This window comes from Rattus norvegicus, chromosome 18, assembly GCF_036323735.1.
Source record: "Rattus norvegicus strain BN/NHsdMcwi chromosome 18, GRCr8, whole genome shotgun sequence".
Lineage (NCBI taxonomy): Eukaryota > Metazoa > Chordata > Mammalia > Rodentia > Muridae > Rattus > Rattus norvegicus.
In genome coordinates, this window is record NC_086036.1 from 86,093,606 (window position 1) to 86,108,642 (window position 15,037).

Genomic DNA, 15,037 nt, shown 5'->3' on the forward strand with positions numbered 1-15,037 from the left:
GGGATTGTCAAGTTTGGTGGGAACCAATCATCGTTTACCTGAGTCTCAGAGCACACCTGGGGCTTTGACAAGAGGAGAGTGGCCATCTAGACAATGAATGTAACTATATCAGGGTCATGGCACTTCAGCTGCCCCAAGAGCTGTGTTACAAAAGAACATATAAGGCAAATGGCCCTGAAGGCAACCCCCTAGTGTATTGTTTATTTTGAATAAAAATAGCAAAGCCTTTTCTTGCTTATGAATTACTATGTCAGGCAATTAACCATCCTCTCTCTGCATATAGTAGAATGCACTTTTAGTAATTCATTTTAATAGATCACACCAACTTCTTGAAATCCATTTCTGTTTCAAAAAAAAAAAGACAAAAATAGATCGTAACTGACAGGAACCATGGTCATATTTTCAGTAATTGTGCTAGAAGCATTTTACAGTAAGTGGATTTTTAATGTGGAAGACTGTATGAACTCTGTGGCTAAGTAGGGGTGAGCCTCAAGGGGAGGGTGCTATACACTCACATTTGAATCAACTCAAGGTCTGTCTCATAAAAATGCTTGGCTTGTCAAAATATGCCTGGGTTGTTAAACCGTGCCATTGTCCTGGATGTTGTGGCTCAGATGTGCATACAACTCTTTCTACATTGCTGGCTGCATGCACACAGAAGCTCTAAAGCTTTCCTAAGAGCTCTCATTTTGTGGACACTGCAGAAATCTAGTACTCCCTACTGTTAGGCCATTTGGCCTTTCAGGCAGGTGTCTTGGCAACTGTGTTTTCTGCTCCTGGCAACCGTGCTCCCTGCTCTTGTAAAAGTCACAGAGGTTCTGATTTTATCTTAGACACTTAAAACTCAGAATGTGCAGAATGATTACTGTTTTCCTCATCAAATCCAGAGAGGTCATACCCATTTGCTTCTATACCCAAATTCATCCTACATCTCACACACACTCACACACACACACACACACACACACACACACACACACACACACACACAAACACATATATATGATCTCACACAAACTCATGCACACTCACACATGTATACACCTTCTTGATTGTGTGAGACTGGTGTCCAGCCAGCTCTGGGATCTGTCTGTCTCCCTCATTCTCCACAGAACTGAGGTTACAAAGACATCGGCACCGTGCCTAGTTTTCAAGTGGGTTCTGGGCATTTGAACTCAGGTCCTTGTACTTGCATAAAAGTCATTTCACCACTGAGCCATCTCTTCTGTCCCTCTAATTTGTTGACCTTGGACAAAAGCCAGGCAGCTTAAAAACAAAGGTTGTGTCTAACACATTCTTCCACCAGCAGGCCGTCAAGATTTTTCCAGCCTTTTAATTCTTTAATTGGTAGAGAAAACAAACTCGATCGAGTCTTCTAAATGGTAATATAAGGGTGCTGCTTACTGCCTTGTTCACTGTGGCCTGAGTAACCTGCTTTCTTATAGCACAAAGGACCACAAGCCCAGCCACAGCCCCATCCACAATGGTCTGGGCCCTCCAGACTGAGCCACATAAAATTAATGTTTTTGAGAGTTAAAGGTAGCTTAATATGTATAATACATGGTCTATCCTATCACCAAAGTACAGTGACAAAGTACAGTGACACCGAAGTACATTGAACAGTTACTGTACACACAAGGCTCTGTGTAAGACTTAAGATGATGTTGGGATATTATAAAGACAGAATCAGGCAGGAGGGGTTCATGGTGATGAGAGTGAGTGACAAGCTGCTCGGGTCTCCTGTCTGAGAGTTGAGCTGCTTCCTCACAGATCTGCAGTACAGAGGTGAGGCCAGTGTCAGTCTGTCCCTTCTTTGCCCTCCCCAAATAGAGAGAGAGATTGGTCAGTTAATTTATCAAAAGTGTGTTTTTAGTTTATATTCTAGTAGAATATAGATGATATAAAAAATTTAAAATAATACATACATAATACATACATACATGCATACATACATACATGACAGGAAAAGCCACACTTAAAAAGACATTAGGAACTAGTCTGGGGTGGCTTGTTACCACCCCACAGGTGCTGAAAACAGACAGTAAGCTCCTTGGTTTAGATGAAGATGTTTTAAAATAACACAAGTCATAATAGGACCATAAAGGAACAGAAGAAAGATTTGGAAAAAAAAGAGCTCTTTTTCTCCTCTCTTCTCTCAGTTCCCACTCCTCCACCCCCCTTTCCCCATGGCAACTTCCTGGCCTCGGTCCTTGGGGCCAGTGAACTTGCCCATCAGAAAGCATCTTCACAATAAACCTGTATTTAATATAAAAAAGAATTATTTGAAGAAGCAATTGTTTACAAATTTTAAAAATTAAGATTGATACCATCTAGATAACTTAAAATTGATAAAATATCAAAAAGATAAATATATCTGAAAATTCAAAATATAAAGCCCTATAAATCAGAAATCCAACTAGATACATCTGTAACTAAAACAACAAGTCTTTCAAAAACCTATACATATAGTTTTGCCATATTTGAATTTCTGAGAAGAAAAAATTTTGAAGGCAACTAGAGAAATAATAGCAACATTAATGCAGAAAGTGAAAATAAGAATTATAGTCATTGTCATACCAGAACTTATAGTAGCTTGAAGGTATCTTTAACATGGCCTACGGGAAGAAAGAAACTACTAATCCATAATTGTACATACAAAGTAAAGTAAAGAGAATACAGACTTGTGCAGGCAAACAAATGTTGAGTACACATCATCTGTGTACTCAATTCAATCAGTGGATCAATTGCATGATAAAATGTTTTCCAGGCAGGAAAGACTATGACACCAGAGAGAAACTGGGATCTATACTGTGCAAAAAACATACTAAGAACCAAATAAATGAAAGTTTAAATAATTTTTATTTTAACATTCTCTACTAGAAAATTGGCAGTGGTAAAAATAGTATCAATTGTCTATATGTTTACAGAACACACAGAGGTAAAATATGTGCTAATGTTAATAACAGCACCACAAAGTTAGGAAGGAAAATTGAGAATTTATTATGCTAAGTTTTTCATAGTGCACATAATTTGAATGTAGACTCTAATTCATTAAAAACGTACACTGTAAACACTGGGATAACTACAAGTATTAAACATAATTGTGATGCTCTTTTATGTGAATACAACATGCCCTCCAGATCAAGGAAGACCTGAAATTTTAGAACCATGAGGTCCTTTACTGCAGGGGCAAGCGCTGGAGCCTCCTGGGAAGTCAGAGTAGAGCTGCCTCAGGACGTAGGTCTGGCCTTGTTGGAGGACGTGTGTCACTGTAGAGCTGGGCTGTGACGTCTTATGCTTAAGCTCTGCCCAGTGCAGGAGACAGTCCCTTCCTGGCTGCCTTCGGATCAAGGACTCTCAGCTCTTTCTCCAGCACCGTGTCTGCCTGCAGCTGCCATGCTTCCTGATAAGATGATGATGGACTGAACATTATCTGAAACTGAAGGCAGCCCCAGTTAAATGCTCACCTTTGTAAGAATTGCCTTGGTCATGGATCGCTTCACAGCAATGAAACCCTAACTAAGACAGTGGGTCCTGCTGCCTTGAAGTCTAATGTAGGGAAATTCATTAAATGTTAACAAAATGCTTTTCAAAGAGAATAACGAGGAATGAGTAATAATTCAACCATAATGATGAAGTGAATAAAAGAAATGTCCAATTTATAACTAGAAATGCCACAGATTTTAATATTCAACACAGAAAAATACATTAATCATGAATTGTTTAAACACACCAAGTAAAAGACAGTGAGTATTCAACTGGTTAAAAAGCAATATTAAACTTTGTACTGTCTACAAGAATGTTTATGGTGCAAACCTTAACCAATAGAATTCTGAAGTCTCTATACTAATGTTGGCCTAAGTGGAACTCAGAAGATAAAATTATGAAGAATGATGTTGTTTGGGAGGAAAAGGCTAATTACTAAGAATATATGGCAATCCAAAAAGTATATGCATGGAATGTGAGAGTTTCTAAGGAGGTGGTTTATTCCTCAAAAAGAGTCCAGGTGGTGGTGGCTCACGCCTTTAATCCCAGCACTTGGGAGGCAGAGGCAAGAGGATCTCTATGAATTCCAAGCGAGCCTGGTCTACAGAGAGAGTTCCAGGACAACCAGGACTACACAGAGAAACCTTGTCTCAACAAACAAACAAACAAACAAACAAACAAGCTTGGTTTTGTTTTTTGTTTTTTGTTTTTTTTCCGGAGCTGGGGACCGAACCCAGGGCCTTGCGCTTCCTAGGCAAGCGCTCTACCACTGAGCTAAATCCCCAACCACACAAACAAGCTTAAAACAAAAAACAGAAGAAAATGTGCAAACCCACAAATGTAAATTCAGGACTCCATTTTTGAGCTGTGCTTGGTGGTTTTCATGGCTGTAATGCCAGCATTCAGGAGTCAGAGGCAAGATGGTTAGATGTTTGACCCCAGGCTACCCTCATTCCCAACTGTACAGCCCCAGGCTTATGTGCAGCTGAGCCTTGCGGTTCCAGCTAAGACACTTTTGGGTCTAAACCTCGATTGCCAGGTGTCTGCTGAGACATTTATCCAGTTTGTCTCAGACCTTGCACAGACAGCTACACCCAGGCTGGCAGGAGGAATGATTTAAACAACACACGGCCTGTTGCCATCTTGACTATGGGATAAAGAAGGAGGAGTCATAGCTTCACCACTGACTTAAGGGCAGCCACATGGCTGGCAGCCATCTCTGTTATGGGTCGGAAAAAAGAAACAAAAACAACATACCTCGCTTGGTGGCCCTGACAGCCAAACCTTGTCACTTAATAGTAACCCACTTGGTATTAATTGTGAAGGAGTTACATTGTTTTCTCTTGTTAGAACTTATTTTTTGTCTTCCAAAAATTATGGTTATGCTCTGTCTTTACTCCTTTAAAGGTATTCATTTTATTTTAACACACAGGGACAGTTTGAAAAGCTCTCAGGGAGAACTTTCCCTCGGGATGGAGACCCTCCAACTTCAATGACCAGGCCGAGACACCACAGGATGCAATCAGCAAGAGGATTTGATTTATTGTCGGGATACACAGGTACCTGTGGGCGCTTCAGTCGCTCGGGGGACTGGCGCGCCCACGGAACCAAGGATGGGCTTTTTTATAGGATTTTGGGGAGCAGAAGCAAGCATACAGAAGCAGATGCATGGTTACAGGGATATCATTGGTGGATTCTAATGTTTCCTAGCTACCTTCCTGAAACATAACGGCTGACTCGGCCCCCAAAGGGTTCAGCCCGGGGGCAAGTTTCCTAGCTACCTTCCTGAAACATAACGGCTGACTCGGCCCCCCAAGAGTTTAGCCTGGGGGCAAGTTTCTTAGCTACCTTCCTGAAACATAACGGCTGACTCGGCCCCCCAAGAGTTTAGCCTGGGGGCAAGTTTCCAAGCTACCTTCTTGAAACATAACAACTGACTCGGCCCCCCCACCAGGGTGTGGGACCTCTCCCGGGGCTTTTTCTTATTGTCAGGTGCTCAACCCCAGTCATCCTGTTGCCAGGCCTTCAACCAAACATCTCCTGCTTGGCAGCCGCTGTATACTCAGTGTTCTAACCTTTCCCTGAACCAGTCATCTTAAGTACAGCCTTGCAAAATGGCATTACTGCTGCTAAGCTGGGGTCTTTCATTCCCCCATTTTTTGCTAACTTTGAGTGAAATCTTTCACTCAACTTGGTCAAGAAATTTCTGTCTCTTGTTGTCTCAGCCTATGGTACTGCTGCGTCAGTACGAGGATCTGAATGACTGAAAGTCTATCCCTCATGAACTGTACCAGCCTATTAAGGATGCAGGGTCCAAAAAGAAGAATTAGGAGAAGAATAAGTAGGGGTCCCATCAGGGTAGACAGGAGGGTAGCAAACCAAGGGGATCGGTTAAACCACCCCTCGAACCATCCCTGTTGGGAATCAAACAGTTTTTGTCTTTGGGCCAGGCGTTCTCGAAGCTTAGCCATATTATCTCTTACTATTCCAGTATGGTCTGCATAGAAACAGCACTCTTCTTTTAGAGCAGCACATAATCCACCCTCGCGGAGGAACAACATATCTAGCCCTCGTCTATTTTGGAGGACCACTTCAGACAACGATGTTAAGGACTTTTCTAATGCACTCACAGACTCTTCTATAGCTTTAAGATCTGCATTCATGGCTGCTTGTAACTGACGGAAATGGCCAGTTTCAATGAGTGCAGTGGTCCCGGTCCCTATACCCGCGGCCACTCCCCCCAAGGTGATTCCTCCTAGGAGTAAAGCTAAAGTCAGGGTGGCAGGCTCTCGTCGAAAACGAGTCTGTTTCTCAAAAAACGAGTATATATACTCGGATTCATGGTAGGTGACTTTGGGCCAAATTTCTACTAATACACAATAGTCAGAGGATTGGTTGAGGACTGTGGCTGAGATACAGGGTGTTAGTCCGGTATTGCAGGCCCAGTATGTGCCTTTTGGGGCTGCCAGGAAGTAGTTCCCGATGGGAATCTTCTGAGTGGTGTTGCAGAGGGTCTGGTGTGTGGGGGGTACATTCCCCAAGCAGAGCCCTCGTCCCGAGACCTCGGGCAGAGTTAGTCTGTGGCTGGGGGTATTGGCACAACTGTCTGGGGCAGCAGTCAGGTTGGTGTAATTTCCAATGACTGCTACCCCTTCATAATAGGGCGGACCGGAAACGAGACACAACCAGCACTCCTGAGTCCTAAAAGGGTCTGAATAGTTGAGAGCCAGATATGCACCAGCCACCAAATTGAATAATCGATCCCCGGTGCCTGGCGATGGGGAGATCAAAATGGTGGAGCCCCCCGTTGTGGAGAAGGGGCTTGTGGGAGTACTACCAGGGGCCTGGGTGACCTTAGGCAATGACGGGGGTTGGGCTTGTGCCGGGAGCGAGGGAGGCTTCTGATCTGGTAGAACTGGGTTGGGTCCAATGGGTCGAGTGGCCAGGGGAGAGACTTGTCTATTTAGAGAGAACAGACCCACCGGATCGGTCCCTGTGACGTATAAGCGCAGGCCCCAAGATTTGGGCCCGTCCCAGGTCGCTCTTCTACCTGAGTCGGTGAAGTGGAGGACGAGGGGATTGCATTTCGCGTCCCGTTTACATAAGGTGTAAGGAGGCCGACCGTCTCGTTTCAGAGTTATCAGGTCCCAAGATGAGGATGGCTTCCAATACGCATCCCCAGTAGTCTCACATCCCCACTGGGCACAGTACCCACTCCCCGGCCCTCCACACTGCCGGCTCACTCTGTGTCCAGGGCAAACGTAGATCTCTTTGCTGTGGGAAGCCGGACCGCAACCATAGTAGGTGGTTGAGGGATGCCAATTATGGGTAGTGCCAGGCTCCCACTTGTAGTCTATCACATCACAAAGGTCAAAGTATAAGGGAGGGAAGGCATCGGCCAGTGTCCCCCTTACGGAGGTAGCATTAGCCAGCCTTCCTGTCATGAGATTAGTGACTATCCAGGTAATGTTATAAATGTGGTGGGGGCTTATTCCCCCACTGACTCTAGGCCACAAAAGGACTAGGAGGAGCCACGTAGGAGTTTTAACTTTAAGGGGTTTGGAGTGCGCTGAACTCTCCATGTCTGGGGTGTAGTGTTGTGATTAGTCAATTCCTCAGACCGGACTGCCTTGACGTGTGATGCGTGGATCCAAGCCGCGACTCCGTCTACCTTTAGGGCGGTCGGGGTAGTCAGGAGGACAGTGTAGGGTCCTTTCCACCGTGGCTCGAGATTCTTGGTCTGGTGTCTGCGCACCCACACGGTGTCTCCAATCTGGAACGGGTGTGGCACCACCGGATGCTCAAGCTCGTCCTGGTAAGCAGCGGCCAAAGGTCTCCAGACGTCTTTCTGCACAATCTGTAGGGCCTGTAAATGGGCCCTCAGAGAAGGGCTGTCAGTGAAATCAGCAATGTTTGAATCAAAGAAATGGACAAATGGGGGTGGTGCTCCATACATTATTTCAAAAGGAGTTAGACCATGGGGGCCCGGGGTATTCCGGGCCCGATAGAGAACTAGGGGAAGGAGGGTCACCCAATCCTTTGAGCCAGTTGCAAGCGTAAGTTTGGATAAAGTCTCCTTAATTGTTCTATTCATGCGTTCTACCTGACCTGAACTCTGGGGTCTATAGGCACAATGTAATTTCCAATCAATCCCCAGCAATTTGGCCACCAACTGACTTACGTGGGAGACGAAAGCGGGCCCGTTGTCCGACCCCAACGCTTGAGGCATGCCATACCTGGGAAAGATTTCCTCGAGGAGCTTCTTGGTGACCATTTTTGCAGTCTCGTGCTTTGTGGGGAAGGCTTCGACCCATCCTGAGAAGGTGTCTACAAACACTAGGAGATACTTGTATCCATACATACCTGGTTTAATTTCAGTAAAATCAATTTCCCAATGGATGCCGGGACGGTGTCCCCTAGGACGAACTCCTTGTCCAATCATGGTCCTTCCCGGGTTAACCTGAGCGCACACTTTGCAACTCTCAGTCACCTTTTGTATCGCTTTGTCCCGATTCAAAAACCACAGATTTATCTCTTCCCAATCTAGTAAGGTTTTCATCTTCTTAAACCCCAAATGGGTTAATTTGTGTAAAAAAGAGATCAATTCAAAAGTCATTTTTATTGGCATAACTGTCTTTCCTTTGTAGACCCACTGTTTTAGTTGAGGGTGGTAGATGGCCCCCATTTTTTCTAGGAGCTCTATGTCCTCATGGGCATAAACCCAACTGGTTTGTCCCACTGGTGGGGGCGTGGGTTGGTCTGGGCTATTTAAGGGTAAGATTTGTTTGCTCATGGCCACTTCTCGCGCCGTGGCATCGGCCAGCCGGTTTCCTCGTGCCTCTGGGTTGTGCCCCTTCTGGTGTCCTGGACAATACATAATACTCAGTCTTTTGGGCAAGAATAGGGCTTCTAAGAGGGCCAGAATTTCAGCCTTATTTTTAATATCTTTACCCTCAGATGTGAGCAGCCCCCGCCTCCGGTAGATCTCCCCGTGGATGTGTGCCGTGGCAAAGGCATAGCGGCTGTCTGTATATACATTTAGCCTCTTACCTTTTGCCATCTTGAGCGCCTGAGTCAAGGCGATGAGTTCAGCCCGTTGTGCGGAGGTACCAGCAGGCAGGGCTTTTGCCCAAATTACTTTGTCCTCCGTAGTGACCGCAGCTCCAGCCTTTCGCTCTCCCTCTGCCAAGAAGCTGCTGCCATCCGTGTACCATGTGTGGTCAGCATTCTGAAGAGGCTGGTCCGATAGGTCCGGCCTGGTTCCATGTACTTCTGCGAGGATTTGTAGGCAGTCATGTTGTTCTGCCTCCTCTGGTAGAGGAAGCAAGGTGGCAGGATTGAGGGCGACTACGGGCCCAAACTGAACCCGTTCTGCATCCAGTAACAAGGCTTGGTAGTGGGTCATGCGGGAATTAGAGAGCCAGCGGTCTGGGGGCTGCTTTACCAAGGCCTCCACTGCGTGGGGTGCTAGGATGGTGAGTGGCTGTCCCAAAGTCAATTTTCCAGCATCCTTGATCAGGACAGCAATAGCAGCCACCATCCTTAGGCACGGTGGCCAGCCGGAGGCCACAGGGTCCAATTTCTTAGACAGGTAGGCTACAGGGCGTTTCCAGGGTCCCAACCTTTGTGTTAGGACCCCTTTAGCATACCCCTGTTTCTCATCGATGAACAGTTCAAAAGGTTTGGTAATATCAGGGAGACCCAAGGCAGGGGAGGACAATAAGGCCTGTTTGATGTTTTCAAATGCTTTTTGCTGCTCTGGTCCCCACTGGAAGAGCACCCCCGGTTTAGTGAGGGGGTACAAAGGGGCTGCCATTTCAGCAAACCCAGGAATCCAGAGGCGGCAGAATCCCGCTGTCCCCAAGAACTCTCGTAGCTGTCGGCCATTCTTGGGGGCAGGGATGCCGGCCACAGTCTGTCTCCTGGCCGGGGTCAGCCATCGCTGTCCATCCCGTAGCTGGTAGCCTAAATAAGTAACCTGGGTCTGGCAAATTTGAGCCTTTTTGGCAGAGGCTCGGTAGCCCAATTGTCCCAAAGTCTATAAGAGGGATTCAGTTCCCCGTTGGCATGCAGTTTCAGAAGTGGCCGCTAGGAGGAGGTCATCTACATATTGCAGGAGTATGAGGGTGGGATGCTGAACCCTAAAGTCAGCTAAGTCCCGATGTAAGGCCTCATCAAAGAGCGTTGGGCTGTTTTTAAACCCTTGAGGCAGTCTTGTCCAAGTTAATTGTCCTGAAAGCCCTACTTCAGGGTCTTTCCACTCAAAGGCAAATAAGGGTTGGCTTTTCGGGCTCAGCCGGAGGCAAAAGAAGGCATCTTTCAGGTCCAAAACCGTATACCAAGTATGTGTAGGGGGCAGTGTACTGAGCAAATTGTAAGGGTTTGGAACAGTCGGATGAATATCTTCTACCCTCTTGTTGACCTCTCTCAAGTCTTGTACTGGCCTATAATCTCCAGTGCCGGGTTTCTTTACAGGCAGAAGAGGCGTATTCCAAGGCGACCGGCAGGGAACTAGGATGCCTTGATCCAGAAGCCTCGTAATGTGAGGCCTTATGCCTTGATAAGCTTCATGTGACAGAGGGTATTGTTTTATGGAGACTGGAGTTGCAGTGGCCTTTAACTGTATAATTAAGGGGGGCTGTTGGAGCGCCAACCCCATCCCACCAGTCTCTGCCCAAGCCAGTGGAAAATTCGTGACCCAAGTGCCTATTTCTTGGGATTGTGGCTTGTCCTGTCCCAGTTCATATAGTCTATATTCATCCTCTAATTGTAGGGTTAGAACTTGAAGGGGAGTTCCGTGGGGGCCAGTTATTTGGGCCCCTCCTTCCTCAAAATGAATTTGTGCTTTTAGTTTGGTGAGCAGGTCACGGCCCAGCAGAGGGTACGGGCAGTCCGGAACATGTAAGAAGGAATGGGTCACCTTACCGGTAGCCAGCTGAACCCGGCGGTCCGTAGTCCATCGGTATTGTTTCTCACCAGTAGCTCCTTGTACCCAGGCCGTCCGGTCGCTGAGTTGTCCTGAAGCTTGAGTGAGGACTGAATGCTGGGCTCCTGTGTCTACCAGGAAAGTAACCGGCTGCCCCCCAACTTTAAGCGTTACCCTGGGCTCAGGGGGGGACTCCTGGCCCTGACCTCCCTAATCTTTATCTAGAGCCAAGAGGGAGGTTCGTGGTCGAGGCTTTCGGGGTCCGCCAGGCTTCTTGGGGCACTCTCTGGCCCAGTGCCCTTTCTCTTTGCAATAGCCACATTGATCTTTATCCAGCTTCAGCCCCTTTCGAGCTCCCCCCCTATCTCCCTTCCTTTCTTGGCCCTGAACTATGGCGGCCAAGATTCGACTTAGTTCTTTGTTTCTTTTTTTATCTCTCTCTTCCCTCTCTCTGCGAACTCTATCTTCTTTTTCTTCTTGTGTCTCTCTCTTATTAAAAATCCTTTCAGCTTCTTTAAGTAAATCCTGTAATGTATAGCCCTGCAAATTTTCTAACCTCTGTAACTTAGTCCTGATATCTGGAGCAGCCTGCCAGATGAAGGACATAGAGACACTCGTCATTTGTCCTGGGTCATCTGGGTCATAGGGAGTGTACATACGGTAGGCCTCCTTAAGTCTCTCTAGAAAGGCGGAGGGAGTTTCCCCTGCTTCCTGTAATACCTGTTTTACCTGAGCCAAATTAGTAGGGCGTCGTGTAGCCCCTCGGAGACCCGCTAGAAGCAACTGGCGATAAAGGCGTAGGTGTCCCTTACCTTCGGCTGTATTAAAATCCCAGTTTGGTCTCTTAAGTGGGAATGCAGCATCAATTTCCTCAGGCAGCTGGGTGGGACGCCCATCATCTCCCAGAACATGCTTTCTGGCCTCTAGGAACACTCTTTGTTTTTCTTCTGAGGTTAAGAGAGCCTGTAAGAGCTGTTGGCAGTCATCCCAAGTAGGCTGGTGGGTAAGTAAAACAGATTCTATTAGGTCGGTGAGTGCCACCGGATCTTTGGAGAAAGAAGGGTTGTGTTGTTTCCAATTGTAAATGTCAGCTGCTGAAAACGGCCAGTATTGGGTCTGGCCACCGGTTCCCTGTCTAAGTGGAAAAGCCTGGGAGGTTGTATCTGGCATCACCTCGCGCTTATTGCGCAATCTCCCTGCGACAGGGGAGAAACCCTTATCAGACTGTGGCCCGGCAACTGATCTGGCCGGCAGCTCTGCCTCCTCCGTTTCAGCCGGGCCTGTAGGTAAACGATATGGGGGAGGAGGATCTTCAGAGAGAAGATCTATGAGAGGGGAGTTTGAGTCTGCCGGGAGGACAGGTTTCTTAGAAGGCTCTGATTTAATTAGAGTGGGGTAGAGAGAGGAAGACGGGGCCAGCAAACCGGGCGGGGCCGAGGGGACAAGCTGGGGGTTGAGGGGAGGCCAATTCGGGTCCACGAAGGGTTCCGCCCAAGCGGGGGGTATAAGGCAAGACTCTCCCAAGTGATAATATAAGGAACCTGGTCAGGATGTCCGTGGACGACCCGATCTTTAACCTGTAAAATAATGATCTTATTAAATGTGCCATTCACTGGCCATCCGGCTCCGAAGGTGGGCCACTCGGATGTGCAGAGAGTCTGCCATTTTCCTTTTTTAACCTCGACGGACTGGTTGTGTGCCCGGTCGTGGACGTCTTTCCAATGATCAAGAGTGAGACTTAGGGGCGTTGTTAGGGACTGTCCCATGTTAGTTCTAAGGAAGATTAGAACACAGAGAAAACAAACAACACCAACAGTCAAACAAACAACAGACAGGCGTGCTGCACGGCTTTGGTACCAAACTGAAAGCAAAAAGTCAGATAGAGGTGGCAAAAGTCCGGGGCCCTCTGAAAGCCAAAAATACAGACAGAGGTGCCGTTAGTCCGGATCTTTCTCAGATGGAGGTGGCAAAGGTCCGGGGCCCTCTGAAAGCCAAAAATACAGACAGAGGTGCCGTTAGTCCGGATCTTTCTCCTCTCCCAGATTGGGGCCCGAAAAGTCGGGCCCCTAGCACCCTTGGAACGTCTTCCAGGGCTGCGGGGCGAGAAGTCCGAGCTCGTCAGCTCCTTCTTCGTCCCGCCCAAATTCCAAACAACCTGGCTGAGCACTCACAGAACAGACCTGGCTGAGTGCTCACAGAACCTGGCTGAGCGCTCACAGAACAGACTTGGCTGAGCGCCCACAGAACAGACCTGGCTGAGCGCTCACAGAACAGACCTGGCTGAGCGCTCACAGAACAGACCTGGCTGAGCGCTCACAGAACAGACAGAATAAGGTAGAACGAGACAAAATTAGACAGACAGACAGACGTCGGCCGGCTTACCTCCCAGTGGGTGGTCGGTGGTCCCTGGGTGGAGGATCTCCTTTCCCGGCCAACGCACCAAATGAAAAGCTCTCAGGGAGAACTTTCCCTCGGGATGGAGACCCTCCAACTTCAATGACCAGGCCGAGACACCACAGGATGCAATCAGCAAGAGGATTTGATTTATTGTCGGGATACACAGGTACCTGTGGGCGCTTCAGTCGCTCGGGGGACTGGCGCGCCCACGGAACCAAGGATGGGCTTTTTTATAGGATTTTGGGGAGCAGAAGCAAGCATACAGAAGCAGATGCATGGTTACAGGGATATCATTGGTGGATTCTAATGTTTCCTAGCTACCTTCCTGAAACATAACGGCTGACTCGGCCCCCAAAGGGTTCAGCCCGGGGGCAAGTTTCCTAGCTACCTTCCTGAAACATAACGGCTGACTCGGCCCCCCAAGAGTTTAGCCTGGGGGCAAGTTTCTTAGCTACCTTCCTGAAACATAACGGCTGACTCGGCCCCCCAAGAGTTTAGCCTGGGGGCAAGTTTCCAAGCTACCTTCTTGAAACATAACAACTGACTCGGCCCCCCCACCAGGGTGTGGGACCTCTCCCGGGGCTTTTTCTTATTGTCAGGTGCTCAACCCCAGTCATCCTGTTGCCAGGCCTTCAACCAAACATCTCCTGCTTGGCAGCCGCTGTATACTCAGTGTTCTAACCTTTCCCTGAACCAGTCATCTTAAGTACAGCCTTGCAAAATGGCGTTACTGCTGCTAAGCTGGGGTCTTTCAAGTTTAGAGCAGATAACTAAAAACAGACAAAGGTTGTTTAACTCAGATTCGCTTGGTCCCAAAGCTGTCAGAGAACCTGTTGAGAATGGCACTTAAGATGATTAAATTCACCATGACAGAGACTCCCAAATCTTAACAGTGACCCCTTCAAGGCCTCCAAGATGTGGAAACAATGACAAAGGACTGCACCTGGATTGGGGTGCAGTGACCACTGGGCATTACTGCCCCAATGCCTTACCCACTGCCAGGACCCTGCCCAAATCGTGGACAAATGGGGCACAGGACAGGCCTTGTGCTGCCTAAGACAGAGTCAGGTCGGTCTCCCGAGTTTCTCCCCCGGGAAGGTCAGGGTTGCCAGGCCTGGCAGCCAAGGCTGACCTTGCGGTGAGACCTTGGTCCCCAGTGAAGCCATCGATACCACAGGATCCCAGTCGGGTGGGCATCCAGGTAACTGGCCAGTCTCTGCCATTAATTGCTACATAGGCCTGTGACTTATACTCCCGCCTACTCTGGTAAAATCGACTCCTCTCGGGTCTCTGAAAGGTTTGAAGACTGGACGAGTTCCTTTACCTAAAGAATCCTCCCACTGTGGCTTTTGCTGGGGTTCTAATCCCTTGACTTCCTCCGACCCCTAGCAACGGGAATCCCCTATGTGCACAGTGGGGGGTCCTTGTCCCCAGTTGGTTTCTGATCAATCAATAAAGAGCCGATGGCCAATGGCCGGGCAGGTGGAGTGGGGCGGGGCTTGGAGGTTCATGCAGGTGAGGAACTGGGAGAGGAAAGGGTGTAGAACACCTGACGGGGGAGAAGGTCAGACCCAAGGGCCTCAGTCACGTGAGAACCAGGGTAAGTAGACGCGGGAACTGCCCCTGGGGTAGCAGAGGTGAAGTCCAGATTGAGTTTCAGGGTTGTGGGTCCCGCGTCCGCTCTGCCAGAGGGCGTGGCCGCTCGGGCCCGAGCGCGGGAAACCTGAC

At 48.1% G+C, this 15,037-nt stretch overlaps 3 protein-coding genes across 3 annotated transcripts; all 3 read right to left on the minus strand.

Moving 5' to 3' along the window:
• Window positions 1-316: 316 nt before the first annotated feature.
• On the minus strand, window positions 317-7,430 carry LOC120098200 (MLV-related proviral Env polyprotein-like). The gene is made up of 2 exons (XM_039097307.2): window positions 6,167-7,430; window positions 317-342 (listed from the first exon to the last, which is right to left on the minus strand). Exons 1-2 carry the CDS (start codon window positions 7,428-7,430, stop codon window positions 317-319), a joined length of 1,290 nt encoding a protein of 429 aa, XP_038953235.2.
• LOC134483076 (protein NYNRIN-like) lies at window positions 7,373-10,019 on the minus strand. Its single transcript, XM_063277715.1, has 2 exons — window positions 9,037-10,019; window positions 7,373-8,850 (listed from the first exon to the last, which is right to left on the minus strand). The coding sequence occupies exons 1-2, from the start codon at window positions 9,800-9,802 to the stop codon at window positions 7,508-7,510; spliced, it is 2,109 nt and encodes a 702-aa protein (XP_063133785.1). The 5' UTR covers window positions 9,803-10,019; the 3' UTR covers window positions 7,373-7,507.
• A 16-nt stretch (window positions 10,020-10,035) lies between these two features.
• LOC134483077 (uncharacterized) lies at window positions 10,036-13,337 on the minus strand. Its single transcript, XM_063277716.1, has 2 exons — window positions 13,214-13,337; window positions 10,036-13,163 (listed from the first exon to the last, which is right to left on the minus strand). The coding sequence occupies exon 2, from the start codon at window positions 12,080-12,082 to the stop codon at window positions 11,123-11,125; it is 960 nt and encodes a 319-aa protein (XP_063133786.1). The 5' UTR covers window positions 12,083-13,163; window positions 13,214-13,337; the 3' UTR covers window positions 10,036-11,122.
• Window positions 13,338-15,037: the final 1,700 nt, after the last annotated feature.

Coding starts and splice junctions, on each gene's coding strand:
- LOC120098200 (XM_039097307.2), bottom strand. CDS start 7,430: ATGACAGGAAGGCTGGCTAATGCTACCTCCGTAAGGGGGACACTGGCC. Junction 343..6,166: donor CATTGAAACTGGCCATTTCC/GTCAGTTACAAG, acceptor TTTTTGAAACAG/AAATGGATTTCAAGAAGTTG.
- LOC134483076 (XM_063277715.1), bottom strand. CDS start 9,802: ATGGCAGCCCCTTTGTACCCCCTCACTAAACCGGGGGTGCTCTTCCAG. Junction 8,851..9,036: donor GGCGCTCAAGATGGCAAAAG/GTAAGAGGCTAA, acceptor TGTATTGTCCAG/GACACCAGAAGGGGCACAAC.
- LOC134483077 (XM_063277716.1), bottom strand. CDS start 12,082: ATGCCAGATACAACCTCCCAGGCTTTTCCACTTAGACAGGGAACCGGT.